General features: G+C 52.0%; 1 protein-coding gene across 1 annotated transcript; it reads right to left on the reverse strand.

The window, feature by feature from the left end:
• Positions 1–394: 394 nt before the first annotated feature.
• MFSD13A (major facilitator superfamily domain containing 13A) lies at positions 395–18,865 on the reverse strand. Its single transcript, XM_038758448.1, has 11 exons — positions 18,797–18,865; positions 12,214–12,283; positions 11,093–11,345; positions 10,326–10,405; positions 8,556–9,005; positions 7,480–7,597; positions 5,951–6,047; positions 4,227–4,398; positions 3,615–3,808; positions 1,989–2,215; positions 395–523 (listed from the first exon to the last, which is right to left on the reverse strand). Exons 3-11 carry the CDS (start codon positions 11,255–11,257, stop codon positions 449–451), a joined length of 1,578 nt encoding a protein of 525 aa, XP_038614376.1. The 5' UTR covers positions 11,258–11,345; positions 12,214–12,283; positions 18,797–18,865; the 3' UTR covers positions 395–448.
• Between the last annotated feature and the right edge of the window lie 1,751 nt (positions 18,866–20,616).

Here is a 20,616-nt window from a genome sequence, read left to right on the forward strand (position 1 = left end):
ACATGCTGGAGTACTTGGGGGGAAGTGGGGGAGCATAACAACCAAGGCCCCTGCCTCCTCTGTCCTGGCTGGGGAAACAATTGCTTTGTAGAGGCTTGACCCCCACCATCCCTTCTTCACTGACCCCAAGGCATCTCTATATGTTGCCAACTTGTACGTCTCAAGCGCTCAGTACAGTGCTCTTGCACACAGTAAGCGCTCAATAAATACGATTGAATGAATGAAAAATTACCCGGCCAGAAGTGTGAGCGCTGCAGTCTATTTGCGCAGTTGCTCGTTGCTCTTTCCCACTTAGAAAAGGTTCCCCTTGACAGAATTTGAGCTCCTTTGCAAGCACACGAATGTTCACGTGTGTGCACTTGCTCTCTCTCTCTCTCCACAACCAGTACAACAGTTAGAATGTCATGATTTTAATTACTCAGTAGGAAATGAGGCCCGACCCAGATGCTCACCAGCAGCCCTGGGCCCGCTGGCCGGCAGAGCAGAAAGTTGAGGCAGTATGCACCTGGGATGCAGTTGCAACCTGAGATGGCAGGGATGGGGGGACAGAGGACAATGGTCACAGTTAAGGAAGAGCAGGGAGCTTGGAGCCAGCATGGGCTGGGGGCGGTGGGGTGGGGGAACCGGGGGTTTCCCCCCCAAACTCAGGCATCCTGCCCAAGGTAGGGGCGGGCATAGTCCCATGGGGGCTGAGGCCAGGGGGAGCCCCACCCTGCTGAGCTGAGGAGGTGGGGATTAAGACAAGCTGGTAAAAGGGGGGGTTTCCCCAAGATGCTGGCTTTGGGCTTTCTCCCCAATAAAGGCTCTCCCCTGGCTTGGCTAAATGAGAGACTGTAAACACGAGGAACGGGGTGGGGCGGGGGGTGGGGGGCGTCAAACAGCCCCACTCCAACCCCTCACCACCTTCTAACCCTGGCATGATGAGAAAGAAGTGACTTCAAGTCGGACGGGGCCACATGCAAATCTGAGGCAGACTGCGGATCAGGCTGGTGTTTTTCAGCCAAACGTGGCAGAGATCCAGTGTCGGCAGTGTGCCCCTGCGAAAGGCTGGGGACGAAAGGCCCAGGGGAGGGGTGGGCAAGGCTCCGGTTAACACAGTGAGACTGAGAAGGACACAGGTGGCCTCATCTCCCGCCGGCCCCCACAAAGGCCTTCTTAACCCTCACCTCCAGCTCTGGTCCAAATCTCAAATTCAGGGTCACTTCCCCAGCTATGAAGCTGGGAGAGACCCCAGGCTGGGTAGATCAGAAACTCAGGGGGTCCCTAGGAGCAGTTCTAGATGCACTTCGGCTCAATCAAGATTTGGGATAACCCAGACTCTACTCCCACTGCTCAGGGGAGGGACTTAAGGGCTTAGCAGTCCCTTCCTGGACTTGGGCAGAGTCTAGGGGGCTGGGGGCACAGCACCAAGCGGGTGAAGACCCAGGCCTGCAAGAGCCATAAGGGAGGATATTGGCACATCACACTGCCCCCTCCTCCCCCACGGGCCCCACTACCACCTTGAGTTCCAGTTCAGGCTCTCGGATCTCCTCAGCGAGGATCAAAGGGCCCTGTCTTCTTCTGACCCCGCACATACAGTAGGTCCCACAAACCGCTACGAGGGCAGACGGGGCCACAGATGTCTGCGGGGGGAGAGGAGGGGCACCCCATCCAATGGACCCTCGAGGGAGGGGAGCTGGCCTAGAAAACAGGCTCACGGTCTCCTGCGACCTGGCCCCTACCCAACAGGTCAGGATGGGAAGGTGGCTTCTTTCCCCTTGAAAGAAAACTCCAGTTTGACAGTGACCACTGCCCCCCTTTCTACCCCACAGAGGGTGGGAGGGGTTGAGAGAACTCTGGCCTGAGATGGGCAGTGCCCCCCGCCCCCGAGGACGTTAACCTGAACATTTCACAGTCAGGGACCTAGTCTGGTTTGAGTCAGGTCCCTGGCACTGCCACCTTTCCCGGGCCCCTCAGACGGCCTTAACGTTCTGGGCCCACGGCTGTACCAGACTCTGGCGCTGGGCCTTGACCACCTGCAGGCGTTTTCCGTGCAGGGTGAAGCGGGACCACGCGAGGAGCTGCAGCAGGGCACAGCCGATGGGTACCAACACCAGAAGGTAGAAGCAGCCCTGCCGCAGCGAGGGGGCCCAGGTGACATGGGGGCCGGGGGGCTCTAGCCATGGGCGGGCGCTCACTGCAGGGCTCAGGGGGTCCCGCTGGAAGAGATCATAACCTGGAGAGGAAACACAGGACGAGTGGGACTCGGGAGACTCGACAGGAGCCTCTTCACCCCCAACCCGGCTCAGCTCAGACCCCCGTCAGCTGGCCTCTAGCTCAGGAAAGAGAGCACAAGCCCGTTCCTGTCTTAACCACTCCGGAGGAAAAAAAAAAAAAGATGCACCCATTCTCCCCACCGCCCAGATGAGGCACACCGAGGCACCAAGCAGAATTCATTTAGCGTGGCTCAGTGGAAACAGCACGGGCTTTGGAGTCAGAGGTCATGGGTTCAAATCCCGGCTCCGCCGCTTGTCAGCGGTGTGACTTTGGGCAAGTCACTTCACTTCTCTGGGCCTCAGTTACCTCATCTGTAAAATCGGGATTAAAGCTGTGAGCCCCCCATGGGACAACCTGGTCACCCTGTAACCTCCCCGGCGCTTAGAACAGTGCTTTGCACATAGTAAGCGCTTAATAAATGCCATCATTATTATTATTATTTAGGTGGTGAGTGGGGCACTTGGGTCAGAAGTCAGATCCAGGACACCTGGCTTCATCCTTCAAATGTTCAGGGTAGACTGGGAGTTTCTGCTTTCAACATTCTCAGCCCAGGAACAGAATTAGGAGGAAAGGGAGCCCCTTCCCTGCCCCCAACTTTCCAGGGAAGATCACAGGGCAGAGATTGGGCCTTCTACCCACAGTCAATCCCTCCCCCAGCAGAGATCTTTTTTTTCCCCCGGAGCTGGACCACCGACCCCAGCGCCTGAGAAGCAGCGTGGCTCAGTGAAAAGAGCCCGGGCTTTGGAGTCAGAGGTCACGGGTTCAAATCCCAGCTCTGCCAATTGTCAGCTGTGTGACTTTGGGCAAGTCACTTCACTTCTCTGGGCCTCAGTTCCCTCATCTGTAAAATGGGGATGAAGACAGTGAGCCCCCCATGGGACAACCTGATCACCTTGTAACCTTCCCAGTGCTTAGAACAGTGCTTTGCACATAGTAAGCGCTTAATAAATGCCATCATTATTATTATTATCATTATTATTATTAAATCCCAGCTCTGCCATTTGTCAGTTGTGTGACTCTGGGCAAGTCACAACTTCTCTGTGCCTCAGTTACCTCATCTGTAAAATGGGGATTGACTGTGAGCCCCCCGTGGGACAACCTGATCACCTTGTATCCCCCCAGCACTTAGAACAGTGCTTTGCACATAGTAAGCGCTTAATAAATGCAATCATTATTATTATTACTGCCGCCTCCTTAAGGCCAGATTCCTCCCTGAGCTCCTCCAGCACCCCTGCATCGGGCTAGGCTGAAGATGGAGTGCACCCGTGCTTGGGGTCGTACAGAGCCAATCTCTTCTGCACACCAATGGACTCCTTTCCTAAGGGTCAGACCCCTCCTCGCCTCGCCGCCTCCCTCACCAGTGTAGAAACAGAGCAGCCAGGTGCCGACGAGCGGGGCGAATGTCTGGCCCGGCTTGGTGACCAGTGCCACCATCCCAAACAGGAGGGCGGAGGCTGCCTGCTGCCGGCGATTCACCACGAGGTCCTCGTCCACGAGGTCGGTCACCACCAGGTTCAGTAGCTTACAGGTCCCCTCGGTGAACACCCGGTTACTGCGGAGAGAGCACACCGTCCACGATGGGCTGGGAACCCTAGGCCCATTGCTCGCAACATCCATCACACAGGCCGGGCAAGGACGGCACCGGCACACAAGTCTTCCTCCCTGGGGCCGGCCTGGCAGCAGGCTCTCTGGTCACTGCCGGGCCCTCGAGGGGATAAGGCTTAGCCCTAGACCCTTCCAGGGGCCAGAAGGGGTAGCAAAGCTAGAGAATGACCTTGGCAGAATCCTTGTGCTAGTCCCCCGGCAGTCCTAAAAGAGTCAGGGAATCTGGGGTTGGGGGGAAAACCATTTAGCGCCCGTGTGAAGTCCCAGAGTGCGAAAGAGTCCCTCGCCCTTTCCACACTGACATCTGGCCCCCAAACACCCACCCTGGCCCCCCCTCCCCAGGCCAGTGAAGACCAACCGCCTACCTGGCAATGAAGAGGCAGAGGAGATGGATCTGGTCAGGCCCCGCGAGGAACATCAGCACGCTGAGCCCCAGTTTCAAGAAGAAGAGCCCACGCACCACCGCATAGACCCCCCACTTCCGACACAGGGACAGGAAGTAGAGGTTGTTGAGATGCGGGGCGATATAGGAGACCCCTGGGAGGAACAGAGGCGGGGAAAGAGAGAGGCACGAGCAGGTAAGTGCATTTTGGTGGAGGAGACAACCAAACAGGCCCTGGGAGAGGGAAGGGGGAAGAGGCACCCCCAACTCACCAAGAGGAACTCTAGCTCAATCTTTCTACGGGCCATTTGGCAAGGATCAGAACTGCGAGCTGATTCCAAAGGCTAGACCTGGGACATCACCCTAGCCTGGTTCTTCCACAACCTGGAGTTGTGGGTCAGGACCAGGACAGAATCAGAATTAAGCACTTAGTACAGTGCTCTGCACACAGTAAGCGCTCAATAAATCTGACAATGAATGAATGAACCGACTGACGGCATGGAGCCCCCAGGAAAGATCAGGAGTGACCACAAAGCCCTGGACCCCTCTCCAGGCTGGATGTGGCCTCTTGGGACCCTCTACGTGCACACTGATTTGGAGCCTGTTTGGTCTAGACTTGTATCCCACGGCCTGGGCCACGGGGGGCCTACTTGCTTAGCCTCCCATCACTGCTGGGTTCAAGTCGTCACCTTGCCTAACATCATCCCACTCCTTACTGGGTGGGGATACCGCAGACTTCAGCAAGCACCCCCAGGAACACGAGAATCCTTACTCTTCCTTCAGGGAGAAGTCCCAGGTTCTGGATCAGGGCCCACAGGAAAAAGCAGAGTTCCCTTCCAGCCCCAGGGCCAATCTCTCGTCACTCCATTCCCCGGACCTAGCCACCTCACAACACACTGCTCGATGCACCAAGGGATTCTCCCCCTGATTCAGCAGCAGCTCAATGCCTCCCTCACCCCCAAGGGATTCTCCATCTCACCCAGCAGCTGCATAATGCCCCCAGAGATTTTCACATTAACCCAGCTTGGCTCAATGGCCCTAAGGATTCTCCATCTTTCCCAGCAGCTGCTCAATAACCACAGAGATTCTTCCACTATCCCAGCCTGGCTCACTGCTGCTAAGGATTCTCTCCCTCTGAGCCAGCCACTGCTCAATGTCCCTGAGGATTCTCCCCCGACCCAGCCATCTCTCAACGCCCCAGGGGGATTCTCCAAGGCATCTGCACTTTAGGCAAAATCCCGGACCCCCAAGGCTGTGGCCTTAGGGCTGTTGACTCAGCAGGAGGCCTTTCCATTGCTGCTCTGGAAGCCCAAGAAGGCAGGCGTTGACCTAACACGTCTTCTGCTCATCGCCAGGGCTGATTTTTCCTTTCCCCCGGGAAACAGAGCAGTGGGAGGGCCTGGGGACTGGCTCTCCTCCCTGGGGTTTGGTCCCAAAAGACATCTGCGTGAAAACAGGATCTCCGGAGACGGCCAGACGTCGCAGTGACACAACTCCCGACACAGTCGGTCGTGCCACAAGTGGGAGAATGGAGCAGTAGGTGCTGCTGGATCGTGCGGGAAGCACAGGGATTCTGGGAAGCCAGGGAAGGGCCAACGAGGAGCCTCGGAGCAGGAGCTGAGGTGACGGCCCATTATAGTCCTGCACTGACAGGCTAGTGCTTCTCCCCGGCTGGTCATCCCACCTCGGCAGGGCTGGTTCACTCACCCAACAGGAAGGAGCCCGCGGACAGGGAGATCCGATCCGACAACAGGTGTTCCAGGAAGAGAGGGAAGAAGTTGCTGTTGAAGTGACAGTGGAACACCTGCAGAGCCAATGGGTCTCACGTGAAGGCAGGAGCTGGGCTCACCGTGCCCACCTGCAGCTGGTGAAGGCTGTGGGGAACCCACCCACATCCCTGAGCCACCATCCCCGTCCCGGGGTCGTGGGTGAGAAGCTGGGGAAGGAAGGTTTCGGGTCTGGCTTGGGGCAGAGGTTGGTGGGAGGGCTGAAGATACTCTTGGCCCTGGAGATCTGGGCCATGGTCAGTGTGACCGGACCTAACCCAGGGACAGCAGGAGGAAGGGGTGTTCAGGAGGGTCCAATCCACCACTGTCACAGGGGCCTGAGATTTGACTCTAAGAGGAAGCAAAGTGATCTAGAAGGTCCAGGGTTAGGGGTAACTGGATTCATCTCCTATTTCTTCTGATAATTGTGCTCCCCACAAAGTTTGAGGATTGCACTTAAGGGCAGCTTAGGAGGCTGCTGATATTGCCGGGTAGGGAGAGGAGGATGACAGAAACTGAGGAGAGTGGGGGAAAAAGAGCAGGGACCCAGAGTCCCTGCAAAGGTAAAAAGCCCTAGACTGAGGACCCCAGGCAGGGGGAGACAAAAATCTCCAGTGGCTACCAAACAACCTGTGCATCAGGCAGAAACTCCTCACCCTCGGCTTCAAGGCTGTCCATCCCCTCGCCCCCTCCTACCTCACCTCCCTTCTCTCCTTCTCCAGCCCAGCCCGCACCCTCCGCTCCTCTGCCGCTAATCTCCTCACCGTGCCTCGTTCTCGCCTGTCCCGCCGTCGACCCCTGGCCCACGTCCTCCCCCTGGCCTGGAATGCCCTCCCTCCGCACATCTGCCAAGCTAGCTCTCTTCCTCCTTTCAAGGCCCTACCAAGAGCTCACCTCCTCCAGGAGGCCTTCCCAGACTGAGCCCCCTACTTCCTCTCCCCCTCCTCCCCCTCTCCGTCCCCCCGCCTTACCTCTTTACCCTCCCCACAGCACCTGTATATACGTATATATGTTTGTATGTATTTATTACTCTATTTTATTTGTACATACTTATTCTATTTATTTTATTTTGTTAATATGTTTTGTTTTGTTCTCTGTCTCCCCCTTCTAGACTCTGAGCCCACTGTTGGGTAGGGTCCGTCTCTATATGTTGCCAACTTGTACTTCCCAAGCACTTAGTACAGTGCTCTGCACACAGTAAGCGCTCAATAAATACGATTGAAAGAAAAAGAAAGGGAGACAAGTGGGAATCTGAAACTCTAGGATCTGGAAATTGATCCTAAAGGGCAGCCAGCCTGGGAGCCCCCAGTCCAGGCCCCCACACTGTCCACGGCAGCAGCTGCGCTGACCAGCAAACCCCAGACCAGAGGGTCTCGCTGTCCATCCGAACCTCATGGACTCCAACTCTGACCTCGCTTCGGCAAGCTACAGCCAGCCGCAGCCAGGACCCCGAAACCCGGCCCCAGGTACCTGCACAAGGTTCATGCAGACGAACCAGAGGAAGTTGCGATGCCTGGACAGCTGCCGGAGGTATTCGGCCAGGGTGGTCCTTCTCTCCCCCGCAACAGGGGGCTTCTCCACATATAGCCTGCAGGGACAGGAGACAACCTTCAGGCTCTAAAGAGCCATGAGGGATCACTCTCACCAGATCTCTTCTACCCTGGGGGGCTCTCAATGACCCTGGGAAAAATAAAATAAATAAATATCCTAAATAAATAAATAAATATCCTAAATAAATAAATAAAATAAATATCCTATTTATTTTATTTTGTTGGTATGTTTGGTTCTGTTCTCTGTCTCCCCCTTTTAGACTGTGAGCCCACTGTTGGGTAGGGACTGTCTCTATGTGTTGCCAATTTGTACTTCCCAAGCGCTTAGTACAGTGTGCTCTGCACATAGTAAGCGCTCAATAAATACGATTGATTGATTGATTGATTGGGAAGAATGCCCAGTGAGCCGAAATCCTTTACTGGCACAGCAGAGCAATGGATGCCTGGGCATTCGCATATGTGGGATGGATGTTGGAGAGAGGGTACAGAGGGCAGCCTGTTTCAGGCTTATATGGTCATCTCTTCTGGTGAGGGCCAAACTCTGGCTCTTCAACTGCAAGTGATTCTTTGGCTTTCAGGCTACAGCTCGGCGGACAGTGGCCAAATGCAGCCAGAAGCCAGAGCATCAGGAGAGCCCGGCCCTTTGGATGAACCCTGGCCTCAAAAGAGCGGAGTGGTGCTTTGATTTCAGGACACGCAGGGCAGTCAGGCTGGCACAGCCCCTGGGACTGTGGTTTAAAACCAGAAGCACCTCACGGCTGGAGCAGCAGTGAGCAGGGGACCTTTTCCCCCTCCTACCCTCTCTCCCCTGTCAGAGGTCTCACGTCTCCTTCCAAAGGCCTGCAGCTGGGGACTCTGGTAGGGGCAGAGGGGAACAAGGAGTGGTTCTTAGACTTTGGAAGAAAATTCGACCACTGCTCAAGGGGCAGGCTGGGTGAAGCCTTGGGAAATAGGGTCTCCACCGGCCCTGGACACAAGAGCCAACAGGTGGCTTACTCTTCCAAGGAGGAGTCTCGGGTCCCTCTGATGTTCCCATCAGCTGCAAACCGCTGCCTCAGCAGCCACATGGCCACTGTGAACCCCACCACTGACAAGCTGGCCAGTGCCACGCAGAAGACCCGGAATGAGAAGAAGTCCTCTTTGTTCCAGACGGCGTAGGACAGGAAGACGGACAGGGAGCCCAAGGCGCTGAAGAAGGAGCAGTAGAAGTTGAGGCGGGTCCTGTCCCGAGCTGACACGGCCAGGTCGGCCAACAGAGCGTTATGGTGCAGGTCCACCATGGTGAGGAAGCTGTCGTACAAGCACAGGCAGACCAGGAACTGCAAACCCGGGCGGGCCCAGGGCACCCAGAAGGCCAGGAAGGAGAGGGCAAAGAGGGGGCCATTCCAGCTCAAGGCCTTCAGGCGCTTCAAGATCACATCAGGTGGGGAGATCTCTGCTCCAATCCTGCCAGGAGGAAAATGACAGTCCAGCACCCGGCTGCCTCCAGCACACTTCTCTATTTCCTCAATCTTCTTCCCACTCTAAGATGAGGAAACTAAGGCCCAGAGAGCTGGACTGCGGCTCCGAAGTCACCCACAGTCTGAGATGGCATCTGTCTCTCCTGACTCCCAACCCAGACTCTTGCCCTTCGGCTATGCTGCGTCCTTCTAGGTCAAGTGGCCTGCTGGGTTTTCCCATGAAGTAATGCCCAACCAGAAGCCGGGCAGAACCACAATGACCATTATTTCCCTCTTGGGGATGAAAGCCACTGGTAGGGACTGGAGCCAGTCCTGCCCGGGACTCTCATGAAGTGTTGATGAAAGGGGGCAGCTAGCCAGCTGTCTCTGCCAGAAGGACCCCTGGGGAGGCTGGGGCCGGTCTGGGCCACGAAGACGACAGGGTCTGGTTCGGGGCATCCGGGAAGGCCTGGGAAGGCTCCGATCAAATCTGACCTGAACTTGGCCTGAGGGTCAGCAGTATCATGATCTCAATCCCTGAGTGAACCCAAATAACCAGTTCCCCTGGAATATTGGGAAGCAGCGAGGCCTCATAGAGAAAGCAAGGGCCTGAGAGTTAAGAGAACTGGGCTTTGATCCCAGAGCTGCCACTTGCCTGCTGGATGACTTCGGGCAAGTCACTTACTTCCCTGTGCTCTGTTCTCAGTTTTCTCAGTTGTAAAATGGGGATTAAATATTTGTTCTCCCACCCTCTTCAGACTGTGAGCCCCAGGTGAGACAGGGACCGTGTCCAACTTGAATGCACTGTATCTACCCCATCGTTTAGCACAGTGCTTGGCCCCTAGTAGATGCTTAGCAAATACCACAATTATGAATAGTGGGTCTGTACCCAATTTTCCTGTTCAGTTTCCTCCTCCCCACAACTCGACAAGCAAGGGCTTAAACAGAGAGAGGTTTTGCCCAGCCAGGAAACCCCGGGGGGGTTGGTGGGGAGGGAGTAATTCAGCAGCCAACAGGGAATCATGCAGGCGTGAGCCTGGGAAAGAACATTTTCCTCCTCCTCTTTCTCTTCCTCCTCCTCTTCCTGTTCCCCATCCCCCGGTGTCCATCCAGCCCCTTGTCTCCTCTCCGGCTCTCTGGGGTAGCACTTTAACTGGCTGTGGCCCAGAAGGGCAGTCAGATAGGCAGGCTGCTCTGGGGAGAGCCCAACTTTCCAAGGAGTTTCTGTTTCTGAACTCCCAAGTGGCTGCATCTGGGAAAGAGCCGTCAAGAGCCAGACAGAGGGAGAGGCAGACCGACCTCGGTCCGGCACCTGGGGTCAACTCACTCTTGCGTGCTGAGAAACACCCGGTCACTGAGCCAGCCGAAGAGAGGATCGTTGAGACTGTTCCATATGAGGAATGCTGTCTGGGAAGAAAGTCACGACAGTTACTGCAACAGAAACAGCAGCAGCGAATAATGGGCAGTATGTGCTTATAATTAGCAAGGGGAAGGATTTCAGGCCCCAGGGGTTCCTCCCTAGGCAGAAGCAGGCAATAGGGCTGACTGGGCAGGCTAAACGCTTAAGATTGTCCGGGACTGGGGGCGAGCACGGCAGAAACAGTCCAGTGGAAAGGTATAAGTTGGGTTGCCCAGAGGCCACCCTGCTGGACCAGACTGTCCCCGAGCCGTTCTGGACTTGCAGCAGCCTTGCTTAGCCGCTGCTGGCAGACATACCCTGGAAGGGTCTGTGCCCCCTCTGGCCCTTCTTCAGCTTCTCCCCCTCCCCCTCAACTGCATCCTACCCTTTGCTTATGTGGCTTGGAAGACCCCCGGGTACGTAGAATGAAGGAGAAAGCTCATATCGCTCAGGAGTAAAGGAACGGAGACATCCCCCCCATCCCCACACTACTGCTTAGAGTCCCACAAAGATGCTCTGCCCCTAAACACCTCTTTGGGCTCTTCCTGCTCACCCCCAAGCTCAGAATCCCCACTTCTCCAGTTGGAAAGAAGCTCACAAGTCCAAATGAAGGGGGCCCTCAACTCAGAAACCACCCAGGGGATCCTGACTCCAACAGGCTCAGCCTCTGCTCAGGGTGGGTGGGAGCCACTTACTTCTCCAATCCAAAAGGACAGCTTATCGATCTTGTACACAGAGACGAAGGTGTCCACATAGTACAGCAGGAACACATTGTGCAGGATAGACACAAAGAGGGACAGAGAGCCATAGACGACTGCCGTGGGCAAGGCTAAGAGCCAGCCCGGGGGCCTCCACCCCATCCTCAGCTACGGCAGCCCACCTGGCTCAGATGGCCCATTTCCCAAACTTGGCTGCCACTTCGGTAGGGCCAGTCCATCGTCTCCTCTGCTTAAAAAAAGAAAACAAAACAAAAAAACACACGAGAGTCACAACCGTGAGTTCAAGTCCACTCAGGCTGCCAGAGGTCAGGTTCTGATAAGAGAGACTGTCAACCTGCCCTCTGCTTCTGCAGACTTTCAAAAACAAAGCAAGAAAACACACTATAAAAACCTTCACAGAAGCCAGGTTGCCTTCCACCTTGTTTCCCGGACTGGGCCTAACAGCATTTAGAAGTCAATGGCCAGCTGTTTGATAAAGCTGTTTCTTTCTGTTGTGTTACTGTTTACCCCTGAGCCACTGAGGAACATGCCAGCTCTCCTCGGTACTGCGCGGTACTTCTTAAACGTGCTATACTTCTTCAAATCAAACACTCTGGACTGGGTAACCAAGCTGAAATCGGAGCAAGAGGTTAAGAAAAACAAGGCTTCTGGCTATATACCTAAGGGGCTAGGTCTTCCTGAAAATATGTTCAGAGAAGTTGACCCATTCTTTTTCTTGGGTGAATCTGGGTACTCCAAGGAAGAAGACAAAAACTACAGAAAATCTGAAACCACGAATGCAAGGTGACGGGCCAAATATGTCTATATCTGTCCTGCCACTCCCCTCTCACTTCCCCCCACCCCAGGTTTAAAATATCTGTCAGAAAGCTGCCAGACTAGACATATACCACCCACTTCCCCCCTTGTCTGAAAGGATGATTCCTGGCTCTGGGCCATTAGAAACTCGGGGAAATTCATTCTGGGGCCAGATCTATAACCCAGGTGGCCACCCTAACCTGGGGCCAACGGCACACCGAAGACTGTTGCTAATGAGCTCTGGCCAGGTTTTGAAAAGCAAACTCTCTGCCACTTATGCTCTGGCTTCATTCAGTCCTCACCAGGAGTTTCTGGTGCCTCTCCAGTCTTTTGCCGGCACCCTCATTCCAGTCTGGTTCTGTCTCCTTAGACCTAGAATCACAAGAAAAGGGAAGATGGACAGGGAAACACTTACACCTTTAACCCTTTACTCCAGACTCTGAGCTCTACTGTGAAGCCACGTGCACCTTCCTATAGCTCTTCCCTCTGGAACCCCTCCCCGAGAGCCCCCGCTGCTGTTAGCGAAGCGGACTAAGAGGCCGTCACGGCAAAGCATCTCTCCCGTTTTCCCTTGAGATATCGACTGTACTGGAAGAAGTCCTGGGAGGTCAGGGCGGTCCACGAATTTTGGTCCTGTTTTAGGGAAGACCAAGGAGCTTCCTCCATCCTGGGGCTAAAAGAGCAGGATTCACATCAGGCCGGGTCCAGTTACTGGTTTAGAGCCATTTGTGGGGATGATCCTGGAGAGGGACCCACCCTCACCCACTACGCCCTCAACCCCCACCCCAAGACCACCTCAGCTTGCAAGAGATCTCTGTGACACCTAAGCATTTGGGTCTGTACCCCTAACCACTTTGATACCCCACAGCACCTATCTTTATACCCTGCCACTTCCCCCAGGTGTAATTTATTTTAACATCTGCCTCCCCCACTAGATTGTAAGCTGCTTAAGGGCAGGGATCATGTCAAACAACGCCATTATACTATACTCTCTGGGGCTTGGTACGGTGCTCTGCACACACTAAGCGTTCAGTACAAACCACTGGATTGATTGATTGGTCCCCGGGCCAAGAACCATCCTGAATCAGGATCTCCTCTTCCCGTAGACCCTCAGAAGAGGTCTCAAACCCTCCCTGGGGAACCCAGCTCCTCCTGAGAAGACCCTGGTACCCCACCCCAGATGTGGGAGGGGTTTTTTCAGCTCCAACCATTTATTAATCAAAGGTATCGGACTACACATGCACCTGAGAAAGGTCATTTAATCCCTCCTTGTAGCTCTTTAAAACTCGAAGAGATTATCATCTGTGTAGGATGGTTTAAATGGCATCCTGCTTGAAGATGAAAGACAGGTCTGGTCAATCAAATCAATCATATTTATTGAGCGCTTACTGTGGGCAGAGCACTGTACTAAGTGCTTGGGAGAGTACAAGAAGCATGGCTCAGTGGATAGAGCACGGGCTTTGGAGTCAGAGGTCATGGGTTCAAATCCCAGCTCCGCCAATTGGCAGCTGTGTGATTTTGGGCAAGTCACTTCATTTCTCTGGGCCTCAGTTACCTCATCTATAAAATGGGGATTAAGACTGTGAGCCCCCCGTGGGACAACCTGATCACCTTGTAACCTCCCCAGTGCTTAGAACAGTGCTTTGCACATAGTAAGCACTTGATAAATGCCATCATCATTATTATTATTACAAAATAACAGAGTTGGTAGACATGTTCCCTGCCCACCGTGACTGTAAGCTCCTCTCCAGTCCCACGATCACTGTATCTCAAGGACTTATCTGCTCTTGGTTTACTAAGCTTTTAAAAAAAAAAAAGTTTTTGTTCTTCCATCCCACGCTTCCATCTCTATCCTGCTCCAGGCCTATTTCCCAACTTCCTCCCTCTCATCCCCCAACACCTCAGGGAAAACCTTAGCGATAAGCAACCTAACCAAGCAGGACACTACTTCAAAACATCAAAACAATCACGCCCTAGCCCCACTGCAGAGGTTTCCTTAGCACGCACCCACCCGAGGAATACCACGTCTCCCCAACAAAAACGGCTTCCCGCAATCAAACCAATAAACCAACTTTCCAGAGGCCCATCCTCCTCCTCCATCCAACCCCCTCACCCCAGCCCCCGTCTTCCATGACATTTACCAAGCTGTTGAGCCACTGACTCAGACCCACCCGGCTCTCTTCCCCCAGCGGATGCCAAAGCTCTCGGCAGAAGCCGGACGGACGCTTGGGAACTCTCAGACCGTCAGGGTAGCCGGAAGGTCAGCACATTTCATTTTTACGGCTTCTGCCTTGTGACCGCAGAGAAGGGAGAAAGGAAAAGCGATCTGGCACGGAAAACCTTAATCTTCGCTCCTGGTGCAGAGAGCCTCTCCGATGCTGCTTGGAAAACCTCCCTGCTCTGGCAAATCCCCAATCTCTGCTTTCCAACTGGAGGGCTATTCAGATGTATCTTCCACCAAAGAACCAAGGGAGAAGCCAAAAAGTGACTCAAGCCCTTTAATTCCCCTGCAGACTGTAAACTCGTTGTGGGCAGCGGTCGTGTTGAATTGTACTCTTTCAAGCACTTAGTATGGTGTTCTGCACAGTTAAGCACTCAACAAATATGGCTGATTAAGGTTTTGAACTCCACTGGGGTCAAAAAGAGGGTCTTAACAATTGCTCAAGCTCCTACTTTTTAAGCCACACCACAAGGGCTCTCCAAGCTTCCTGTTCGTTCTTCCTCGAGGTCATTTCCCAGATCCACCCTCTTCCTTCCCACGTTTTTAATCTGTGACCTGCTCACCCTGCTCCACACTCTCACCACCTCCAGGCTGGAGCTGTGCTTCCAGCCTCTCCCTTGTCCATTCCCTTCAGATGATGAAGGATGCATATTGCTCCCCTCCGCCGAACCCTCTGACGGCTCCCAATCCAAGACAAAAACTCCTGACCGCCAACTTCAACTCCCACCCCACCCCAACATAAACATACACACACGGCCAGTTCCCTCTCACCAATCTGTTCTCCCACCCGACTCTTCCTTGAGCCCTTTGCTCTGACCAATTCAACTACCCAACCACCCCTAGCTCTCGGCTATCTCTCCTCAGGCTCTACTCCATGTCTGGAACACCTTTTGCCAAAACTCATCCCTCCTTTCCTTCAGTGTCTTCTACAGAGCCACCATATATTTCCCTAATTAATCCCCACAGAAACCTCTCAACCTCAAACTCGGGAATTTATGTTTTTTGGTTATTGATTTATTCACTCGTAACTCTTACTTTATTTCTGTCCCCCTCTCCCCCTACTCTTAAATTTGGTGTATTTATTGATTCACAGCTCTTTATGGGATGGGGACTGTGTCCATTCTGATTATCCCATATCTACCCCAGAACTTGGCACACAGTAAGTGCTTAGCAAGTATCATAATTTTAATTAGCAATATTAATTTGTATGCACTGTCTCCATGCTAGGTCGCACACTCCTTGAGAACAAGGGTGCGGGAGGAGTCACATCTTTTACTTATTTTGGTAGGATCCCTGCTCAGGAAATGCTGTTAATATTTCTACAGATACTGGATCTTGGCTCAGATTCCTGGGACCTTCGCCAATACCCCTCTCCATCTTCTTTCCTTCTCTGCCATACCCTTCTGCTGTACAAGATTGGATCAGTGACAGCAGATGGATGAGAAGGAACAGAGAACTGAAACATTAAGACGTGAAATCTTCCAGGCAAGCTATAATAGCATTTTAACTTTTAAAATTCCCCAGAAATAGCCAGCATGTGTTATTTTCTTGTAGAGTCATGCAAACCCATGGGGGCTTGCTTTCTTACTACTGGATGTGGCTCTTCAGAAATTCCTTGTGGGGACCCCTGCTTCCCCAGCATTATTTCTTCTAGCTGCAGCAGCGTGGCTCTGTGGAAAGAGCACGGGCTTTGGAGTCAGAGGTGATGGGTTCAAATCCCGGCTCCGCCAGTTGTCGGCTGTGTGACTTGGGCTAGTCATTTAACTTCTCTGTGCCTCAGTTACCTCATCTATAAAATGGGGATTAAGACTGTAAGCCCCCCGTGGGACAACCTGATCACCTTGTAAGCTCCCCAGCGCTTAGAACAGTGCTTTGCATATGGTAAGCGCTTAATAAATGCCATCATTATTATTATTATTTCCAGAGAATTGGAGCTTGAAGAGACCTTAAAAGATCATGTGTTCAATCCCTTGTCTCTAAGCAGATGTGTAAAACCCATTCAGAACAGAGTCTTTATCTATCCTTAAAGGTCTCCAAAGCAGTAACTTCATAGCTCATCTGAAGCTTCATCACTGTAACGCTGTGATTATAGTAATAATAATGATAATAATAATTAATAATCACGGTATTTGTTATGGTGCTTAGGCGAAGCAGCATGGCCTAGTGGATAGGACATGGGCATGGGGGTCAGAAAGTCATGGGTTCTCATCCCTTCTCCGCCACTTGTCTGCTGTGTGACCTTGGGCAAGTCACTTCACTTCTCTGTGCCTCAATTACCTCATCTGTAAAATGGGGATTGAGACTGGCAGCCCCTCGTGGGACAGAGGCTGTGTCCAACCCGATTTGCTTGTATCCAACCCCAGCACTTAGTACAGCGCCTGGGACATAGCAAGCGCTTAACAAAAACCATAATTATTATTACTATTATTATTACTTGGACAGTGAATCCCGTATGAGACAGGGACTGTGTCCAGCCTGGTTATCTTGTATCCACCCTGGTGCTTGGTACAGTGCTGGGCACACAGTACACATTTAAATGCAATTATTATTATTTTTATTATTAGTGAGGCTGCAAGACTTAGTCACTCTGATTTTGAATCTTCCCATCTATTGCCCCAAAGTAGTTCAGTGTCCATCATTGTTAAGATGCAAGGGGAATGTTGAATATAAATTTAACAAAAAACAAACAAGCAAACAAAAGCCCCCCTTTCCTAACCTTCGGACAGCAGGCTCTTCAGTCCTACCATACCGTCAATACTTCTGATTTAATGAAGAACGCTGGTCTTCTGACGCCAAGCCTGTGACTGGACAGGTGACCAAACCTCCCTGGGCTTCTGCTTCCCCATCAATGAAGGACAATGAGCTTTCTCTCTTCCCTACTTCTCCCCAAGAAGCATTAAAACCAAAGAGTTCATGTTAAGTTAATAAAGCTTCCTCCTAAGGTGCTTAATCAGATAAATTACACTCCTGAGACCAGGCGGGAACACCAGTTTCAAGGGCTGGAACGGGGAAGTTGGGCAGTTGGAAATTTTTCGAAGACAGAAAAAAGCAACTTTCTCCTCCCAAGATGCCCTGTTGGCTCGCTGCATTTCTTTCCGTGTCCTGCTAGACTCCAATAAGTTTGGTTTAGTATACCGAGGCCTTTTTTTCCCCTCTTTGGGAAAACATCAGAACTAACCTCTGCAACTGAGGGAAGTGAAATTCCCCTAGAAGGAGCTCCAACCTTTCAGCAGGCAAAGTTGGGGAACAAACAAGGAAGCTGGAAAACCTAATAGAGGGAGGTGGTTTTTTTCCCCCCAAAGACATACGTAACTCATGCACCTCCAAACAGCTGTTTAGAGACACCCCGTCCCCCGCCAGAGAGCCAGCATTAATGGGGACTGCTGCCCTCCACCAACTCCTATGTCCAAGTGAGGCGTGGAAGGGTTAGCTCAGCAGGGTCAGGGCCCAGGGCAACTGATCTGCAGGTCCCTTCCCTGGCCTTTGGAGCCCACCTGATTCCTGGCAAATGCCCAGTTTTGAGTGTTTTTCCATGCCAGGGGTACTTTTAGCCCCCCACGGGCCAACTGGGCAGTATCCAGTTGGTACAGAAGCAGCGTGGCTCCGTGGAAAGAGCCCGGGCTTTGGAGTCAGACGTCATGGGTTCAAATCCCAGCTCTGCCAATGGTCAGCTGTGTGACTTTGGGCAAGTCACTTCACTTCTCTGTGCCTCAGTTCCCTCATCTGTAAAATGGGGAGTAAGACTGTGAGTCCGCCGTGCGACAACCTGATCATCTTGTAACCTCCCCAGTGCTTAGAACAGTGCTTTGCACATAGTAAGCACTTAATAAATCAATCAATCAATTTATTGAGCACTTACTGTGTGCAGAGCACTGTACTAAGCGCTTGGGAAGTACAAGTTGGCAACATATAGAGACAGTCCCTACCCAACAGTGGACTCACAGTCTAAAAATAAATGCCATCATTATTACCCTGAGACCAACACCGGTGAAGGGGATCCTGGAATAAGGAGGGGGAGGCAGAGACAGGAGGAAAGCGATAGGCAGTTCTGTTTATGAGAATGTACTCATCCTCCCCCACCCCCCTAAGACTTCAGGGGGCCAGGACCCACAATAAAGGGGGCCCACTCTGAGGCTCAGACTCAGGAGTGAACATTCTGGGTCCTCTCTTTTGTAGGGGAAAAAAATTCAAAGGCCACTGATTAAGCGTACCTATGGCAAAGCATCCCCCTCCAGGAGACAGAACCAACAGGCCCAAGCTCAGCACAAAAGGTTCATTTAACTACGTCTACACACACACACACACACCCCACACACAAATATCCAGGATCATGATGAACTACAATATAAACCTGGCATAGGCACTGATAGGGACAATATGACTTAGTGCCTTCCAAAGGCCTTGGGTGTGTTCAGGTATTGGATGAAACCGATCCAGTTCTAACCTGGGCAATTCCTCACTCTGGGCTGTTTGTGCCAGGAGGACAGCACAAACAACACCTCCTGGACAGGCTCTACAACAGGGGCGTCCAAACGACAGCTTGTAAGTCACATGCGGACCTGCTCCGCTTTTATCCATCAGGCAATAGCAGTTACCGAGTGCCTGTGTGCAGACCACTGTACTAGGCGACGGAGAAAGTACAACAAAATTAGTAGACATGATACCTGCCCTCCAGGAATTCACAATCTAGCAGGGGCCACAGACACCAAAATTGTCTTCAGCTGGAAGGAACTAACAGAGTAAAAAAGACATATACATATACGCAAAATTAAGTGCCAACGGAACAGATTCTAATCCAATCCATCGGTCGGGTAGTGATGAAATGAGGGTCATCTCAGAAAATGTGAGGTAGTCACGGGTATTGCTTTATGTTGACAGAATAAAGGGCATCCTGATAGGAAACTTCAAAAATAAAGCCAGTTAGTACTTTTTCCCTACATAATACTGACCACAGAGTAGAAAAGAGCACAAGTTTGTCTAGTTTTTAACGGCATTTATCCTAAATATCTTGGGATTTGAGGAATCAAACAAATGTACAGATGATCCTTGAAAACCATGAGTCAAGAATGAGACACCTAACACATTGGAGTATCCCTAATCCCTAATTGAGCCCCTTCCTTCCTCTCCCCCTCGTGCCCCTCTCCATCCCCCCCATCTTACCTCCTTCCCTTCCCCACAGCACCTGTATATATGTTTGTACATATTTGTTACTCTATTTATTTATTTTACTTGTACATATCTATTCTATTTATTTTATTTTGTTAGTATGTTTGGTTTTGTTCTCCATCTCCCCCTTTTAGACTGTGAGCCCACTGTTGGGTAGAGACTGTCTCTATATGTTGCCAACTTGTACTTCCCAAGCGCTTAGTACAGTGCTCTGCACACAGTAAGCGCTCAATAAATACGATTGATGATGATGATATACATCAACGCCTCAGGGGGACGAGGTGGAGGTGGGGGGACAGACGGTGAGGAGACTAGAAATTAACTGAGGATGGACTCGTGGGCTACATGGGATTTCAGAAGGCCTCTAGAGACGGGGAGAGAGAGGCAGGGTTGGACATGAAGGGTGAGAGAATTTTAAGAAGTTGGGGGAGAGTGCAAGCAAGAGGTTGGTGGTGGGAGAGATGACAAGAGCCAGAGTGGAGGTTAATGAAAGGAAAGAAGAGTGAGAGCTGAGGAGCAGTGGTTAAGTAGGAGGGAGAGAGCACCTTCAACCCCATTGTCAGGGGTTTCTGTGTGATGGGAGGAGGACTAGGCCACCATTGGAGGGATGTGAGGAGTGGAGAGATGTGTGCATGAAGTTGCAGAAAAACGATCTGGGTAACAGAATGAAATACAGACAGAGAGAACAGAGATGCAGAAAGGGAGATCATCATCAATCGTATTTATCGTATTTATTGAGCACTTACTATGTGCAGAGCACTGTACTAAGCGCTTGGGAAGTACAAATTGGCAACATCTAGAGACAGTCCCTACCCAACAGTGGGCTCACAGTCTAAAAGAGGGAGACAGAGAACAAAACCAAACATACTAACAAAATAAAATAAATAGAATAGATATGTACAAATAAAATAAATAAATAAATAGAGTAAAAAATATGTACAAACATATATACATATATACAGGTGCTGTGGGGAAGGGAAGGAGGTAAGATGGGGGGGATGGAGAGGGGGACGAGGGGGAGAATCAAAGAGAAGGTTCATGTGGTAGTCAAGGTGGGCTATGACAGGTCCCTGGACCACAAGGCTATCAATCAATCGTATTTGTTGAGGGCTATGTGCAGGGCACTGTACTAAGCGCTTGGGGGAGTACAATATAACAGACACGCTCCCTGCCTACAATGAGCCTAAAGTCTAGCTGGGGAGACATCATTAATGGGGAGGAAGAGACGGATTCTGGAAGCGTCGTGGAGGAAAAATTGAGAGAATTTTGGCAACAGATTGAATACGGGGGTTGAAAGAGTGGGAGAAGTCAAGGCTTA

The sequence above is a fragment of the Tachyglossus aculeatus genome, chromosome 16, assembly GCF_015852505.1.
Source record: "Tachyglossus aculeatus isolate mTacAcu1 chromosome 16, mTacAcu1.pri, whole genome shotgun sequence".
Taxonomy (NCBI): Eukaryota; Metazoa; Chordata; class Mammalia; order Monotremata; family Tachyglossidae; genus Tachyglossus; species Tachyglossus aculeatus.

Bases quoted from the DNA above. Each gene is read 5' to 3' on its own strand.
- MFSD13A (XM_038758448.1), bottom strand. From the start codon at position 11,257: ATGGGGTGGAGGCCCCCGGGCTGGCTCTTAGCCTTGCCCACGGCAGTC. The intron at 6,048-7,479 runs GTACCTGGGGCC...TTGGCTCTGCAG, and splicing joins TCTGCATGAACCTTGTGCAG to GTGTTCCACTGTCACTTCAA. The intron at 4,399-5,950 runs GTGAGTGAACCA...TGTTCCTCCCAG, and splicing joins CGCGGGCTCCTTCCTGTTGG to GGGTCTCCTATATCGCCCCG.